The 6,000-nt window shown below is 38.5% G+C and overlaps 1 protein-coding gene across 1 annotated transcript; it reads right to left on the reverse strand.

Annotated features, from left to right (window-relative positions):
* Positions 1-3,369: 3,369 nt before the first annotated feature.
* LOC129743106 (all trans-polyprenyl-diphosphate synthase PDSS2-like) lies at positions 3,370-4,425 on the reverse strand. Its single transcript, XM_055735065.1, has one exon. The coding sequence runs from the start codon at positions 4,423-4,425 to the stop codon at positions 3,370-3,372; it is 1,056 nt and encodes a 351-aa protein (XP_055591040.1).
* Between the last annotated feature and the right edge of the window lie 1,575 nt (positions 4,426-6,000).

The raw sequence follows: 6,000 nt of genomic DNA on the forward strand, positions 1-6,000 counted from the left end.
GGACTTTATGGCGTAGGGGTACTTAGTATCATAAGTCGTCCAATTGCACCCATGGACCCAGAGTAGCATACTGGGGGGACTCGGTCGCTCGCCGTGCCTTGGAATGCAATTCGTAAAAAGGATTTACCACCTGGGTGATCAACTAATAAAAAAAAAGACGTTATCAAAGGCTTTCTTGACGTCTAACAAAGTCATCGCTGTTGATTTTGATACAGTCTTGTTTCTTCTGATGGTTTTCATTACTCTAACCACTTGATGGGTGGTAGAATGGCCATGCCTAAAACCAAACTGTTCAGGCAGTAGTATATTATGGCCTTCCATAAACTGTTGCAGACGGTTAAGTATTAGCTTTTCGAATAACTTTCCCAGCGCCGAGCGTAGGCTGATAGGTCGGTAGCTTGAGGGCAAGGTAGGGTCTTTCCCGGGTTTGAGGATAGGAACAATCTTGGCCATCTTCCAGATGCTTGGATAGTAGTGCAATTCCAAGCACCTATTGAATATAGAGCTTAATAATACATAGGCTTTGTTGTTTAGCTTTTTTAATATTATGTTGAAGATTCCATCAAACCCGGGGGCCTTCATGTTCTTGAAGGCCTTTAGCGCTGAGCATACTTGTTCTACAGAGATTTTTTCTTCTTGAGGGAACGTTCAAGGGGAGTTAGGGTTAGTTGCCCTACTTTGAACCCTTTAAGCGGTGGTTTTTAAATAATCACGCTTTTCTCATGAACAAACGGGAGCTTTCTATCTTTAAAGAAATTTATTTATAGTTCATTATCTTATCTACAAGTTTCAATGAGAATTTTCAACATTGGTTTCGCCTTTATTGAAAGTTTTGCATAGATATTGATGATCAAAATGTCCATCTTTGAACCTACTGTTCCTATTTTGGTACTGTACCGGTACCTTCGATTGGACCTATATCTAAAATTCTTATAAAATATATGATTTTTCGAAAATAAATTAACAAATAGCATAGCATAGCATGTGGTGACTACACACATCTTGCATTGGCTGATACACATGGTACAACTAACAATCAAAACCAGCATAAGATGCCAAAACGAGAATCTGGATTCAATTCTCATTTCAAATGTTGATTTTGAAAATTAGTGTGGTACAATAATGCACACCGCGACAAGTCAATGTAATCATAATAGGGAAGATCTAAAACAGTAAAAAAAACTCTTTAGGTGCAGAGAACTCATACGACCCATAAAGCTGTTTCAGATAGGATTGGGAAAGGTGGAATTGAGGGAATCTTACTTGGCAGATAGGATTGATGAATGGCATATTGAATAAAACATGAAACAATCTCACCAAAGTCCCTCGTCGTCCAGGATTGTTGAATATGACGTTATACACACGATTTGTCCTTCGTTGCGGTACTTTCTTCTCACATTTTCCAAGGGGGTGAATAACGCGAAAGCGTTAACACACCAGAAAAAAGAATTTAAAAAAAATCTCACATTTTCCAATCGAAGCAACTCTATTTTTCAACCTAGCTCGGGCGGGGGACAAAATATTCACAAGGCATTTATGTTGAAGCTTTTCGAAAATAAATTAACAAATTCATTAAAAGTGTAATCTTTAATTAAATATTACCATAAAAAATATTACAGCTTTTTAACGACTAAAAACATTTACATTTCTGTCATGAATATTTTAAACACTATTACTCCCCGTCAGCTCTATCAGCAGAAAAATAGCTCAAATTTTTATATGTCTACTAACTTATAGTTTATTTGCGTAAAGCTAACAAAAAATGTAAGATATATTCAATATTGGTTCTGAATTATGCCCCAATTAAAAATTCGCACTTTTGTTAATTTGTTTGGTATTCACACAAAGTTTTTTGATGTAAGGTCTAAAAATGGAACATCAAAGTCAAAGTCTCCTATATTTGGACCCTTTACAAATTTTCCGGGTTTTCCATTGATTTTCATTTATTTTAGAAAAAATAGGTAATCTGATTCATATTCTCCATAGTGAAATTAATAACCCTTTAAATATTGGCTTGGATACTGAAAAAACGTGATTTTTCCTTATTTTCTCTCATTTCTCAAAACGCACCCCACTAATTGAGCTGTCTAATTTACGACTGAATAGGAGGCACATTTTTAAAAACGTTGACAATTTTATTAGAAAGACTTTATATGGCAAAAAGCGGCATGGAAGGATTCAGGAAGAATAAGAGTTCATTGTGCAGATAGCAGCATCTTTATCCTTTGCAAGCAAAATTAATTATTTACAATTTGCGGCATTTTAGGACTAAAGTAGGCTCTAGGACCAAAGTAGGAGCACTCACCCTATCAAGGGTGTGGACACTTTGAGCAACCTGACGTTCAAATGGACTAACTATGTTCGAACCAAGCAAGTGCGAAGAGGCGATACTATTTCCTATCGCATCTGCTTTCTCGATGGGTGAGATGGGCAGGCCATCGCTATGTTTGAGTGGGGGAATCGGTTTAGGGTGTGTTTTCAATAGCTTAGCTGCCTTCCAGAATGGTCTGGAACGTTCGTCCAAATTTTGAACGATCCGTCCAAAACTTTCATTTCTTATTGAGTTTACCCTGGAGGCGATTTCTTTGTTAAGATGAGTTACTTCAAGTTTTCTATTTAGATCCCTGGACCTCTGAAATCGGCTACTACACCCACCAATGCGAGACCACTGATCAGTTCCTGCAGTGGTAGGTTTTTTGTTACCAAAGGTGGCAGTTTCACTTTGACTGGCGGCCCGCCAGAATTAATGTTTTCGATGGAACCACCGAAATCGCCGATTTCACTTGCGTTCGTAGCCGTCTCCGAATTTCGGAAACTTTTGGTGCAGCCACTAGCACCGTCCGATGGGCCATGTTTCTTTTTCTTTCCGCTGTTCTTTGAAGCTGGATCAGTTTTTGCAGGACTTGAGCCCGTCTTCTTCCTTTTCCTCGCCATCATCCAAGCGACGCGTCAGCCGCTCGCAGAAAGCACTTAATTAACCGTTCGAAACTTCACTCAGTGCAAAAAATAAAAACGTCCGTTCTAAAGCGCAGCCAAGACTAGAATTCCTTCTTGCCAGACCTGTGCTTCCCTGCTTTCTACGTGTCGAATAATAAATTCTGAAAAAAAAAGAAAAGTTTTGATTTCTGGTCTTTCTGTGATTCTAACTAAATTTGTCTGTAAAATAAACACCCAAAAGTTTGATTCATATTAGCTTACTTTAAGCTTGCTAGCTTTAGCTGTCTTTGAGTTAATTTTAAAAATTTGAAGAACTTTCAGTTCATGGAACGATTTGTTTCTTTCATTCATGTAACAATTGAAATAACCCCGATAAATGAACTAACAAACATTTAAAATAACAATCTCATTTTTGTGAATAAAGTCAATGAACTAGACATGAAGGTTCCGGGTAGCCATAACTAAGTCCTGCAAAACTTCTCGAGCATTGCTTGGTTCCAACTTATCTACGATTGCCATCGCTGCTTGCCGATGTGTATCCTGCAATCGACGTGTTTGCTCCAGCCCTGGCCCTTCGTTGACTGCCTTGTAAAGTTTGACATAATCGATCGCTTGTTCCTTTTCTATTTCTTCATACAAACTAGGTTCATGTTGCAAATGAAACAGTAGCGGTGCGGCAATTAAGTCGAACTTTGAATTTTCATTTTTTGCGAAATTTGAGAACGAGGCTATGTCATCGGCTGCTTTCCAAGCCAAAGCCAGGTGCTTTCCCAGAAGGTTCCCCTGGGTTTGTAACTTTTTAGGGTGTCCAGCTAATATCAAAGCTCCCTGGCAGCATTTTCCCAGTAAGCTTCCAGTTGCCAGAGTGTGGTGAAGAGTCCACTCTTTCTCGGGGTTCCCTTCTAATTCAGAATCATTTTCCTTTTTCGGTGCACTCCTCTTAACAGGACTCACTGGAAGGGGATTTTTTGCCTTATCTCTCCTGCCTAGAAAATGAGACTCGATCATATCTCGGCATGCTAACGCAATCAATTCTTGAATTTCCGGATTTCTTAAGTCCGATAAGTTTCGGAAAGCTTGTGCCAGCATTAAGTCTCCAGCCAAAACTGCTATTTTGTTACCCACTACGAGCGCATTTTCTGTTTCAAGATCATTTCCAGCATTTTGCAGTGGCTGTAAGTTCACAACGGCCTGGTGCAGATGATATTGAATTAACATTTTGACCACTACTTTCGCCATGATGCGTTGTGAGTCCAAAACACTGGTTAAATCTTTAATCGAAGATGATTGTCCGAAACTTTTAGACACCAACAAAATCAAAAGTTCCCAATCTTGGATGATGGTGGGTTTGGCGAGTTTTTCAGCTATGGTGCTTACCAGAGGGTGTTCACTGCCTTCTAGTTTGCTTACCAGCTCAAGAATATTGGGTGGAAGGGTCAAATCGTCTGCTGTATCGACCATCAAGGGTATGCCATCAAGCTGGAACATCGTCCTTTGGTAACCACAAATTTGTTCGGCTCTGCTGATGGCTTGGTTCCAACTCGGATGATTCTGAAGTAAGTATCAAAATAGTTGATAACTTGTAAAAATTCATGAGAAAAAGCTTCCTTACCGGAGTTGAGGTTGATGTGCAATTTGATCTGCTTCCTTTAAGCCAGAGTAACGAGCGCAAAGCGCATCGATAATTTGTTACTGGTTTATGCCACATGTGGAAGATTAACTGGTTGTCTTACTTGCTGTACAATTTTTTTTGGACTAAGTGTTTTTCTTTATTTAAACGTTTAAATAGCTGATCGTTACTAAATTGTTTGTTTTGAACGATAATGAATATGGAAGCTGTGGCTACTTTGATTTGCAGAAGTCGTGTCGTGTCGTCTAACAAAATTAAAGTAAGATCAAAGTTGGCTTTGAAAACGATGCAAAGTGGTTCTTTGTCGAGGTTCTAATAATCCTTGTATGAATCCACATAAGACCGCTGCAATCTTTGTATGGGAATTTTGGAAGCGATTCATTCAGTTCTGAAATAGCACAAAGAGTTTCATTCAAAAATCACTAATGATGTTTGATAGTTTGAAAATATATAACATAGAATTAAAAATATTTCTAGATCCATGCAGTTCATTTCATGGAAAGTTTTAAAATATATTTTTTTAATTTTAGCGTTGCTCTTTCAAATTCTGGTTAAACGTAGGATGAAAATGAAAAAAAAAACCGTAAAAACATCTTTGCATAGTCAATGAGATTGATGATTTATATAACATTCCAGGAAATTATTGGAAACGCTAGCAAGCAAAAGCTGCCGTTTATAAAAACTTTTCATTGGATTCGAAATTTAAATTTTCAAATCATTTTAACTTTTTCCTAGAAATACTTATCTTGTCTTCATGCTGGCAAAACTGAAGGTTAAGAAAAGGCAATTACAAGAATTAAAGAGAGACTTTATTTAAAGCAAAAATTTTAGATATCTGAATGAATGATTAAAGGGTGATACGGTCAAAACTTGGTCAAGGGAAAACGCGTGTAAATCGGTGAAATCGTTTATTTAAAATATCAAATTAAATTTCTTTTTCAAGTTTAATTAGTATAAAATTCAGGAAAAATATTCAGTTTGGCTTCCGCTTTTCCAAATCCGAATTGCCGGGCCTTACGCTTAACCCCTGCCATCAGATTTTGTACAGCCACCTTCTCCACCTTCTTCGCCGCAGAAAGCCAGTTTGCCTTGAACTGCTGCTCGTCCTTAGCAGTTTGTTTGGTCTTCTTTAGGTTCTGCTTGACTATAGCCCAGTATTTCTCAATTGGGCGGAGCTCTGGCGTGTTGGGGGGGGGGGGTTCTTGTCCTTGGGAACCACCTGCACGTTGTTGGCGGCATACCACTCGATGGCCTTTTTACCGTAATGGCAATATGCCAAATCTACCCAAAACAGTACGGAACAATCGTTTCTCTTCAGGAAAGGCAGCAGACGTTTATTCAAACACTCTTTCACGTAAATTTCTTGGTTGACAGTCTCGGAAACTATGAAAATGCTGCTTTTCAAGCCACAGGTACAGATGGCTTGCCAAACC

The sequence above is a fragment of the Uranotaenia lowii genome, chromosome 2, assembly GCF_029784155.1.
Source record: "Uranotaenia lowii strain MFRU-FL chromosome 2, ASM2978415v1, whole genome shotgun sequence".
NCBI lineage: Eukaryota > Metazoa > Arthropoda > Insecta > Diptera > Culicidae > Uranotaenia > Uranotaenia lowii.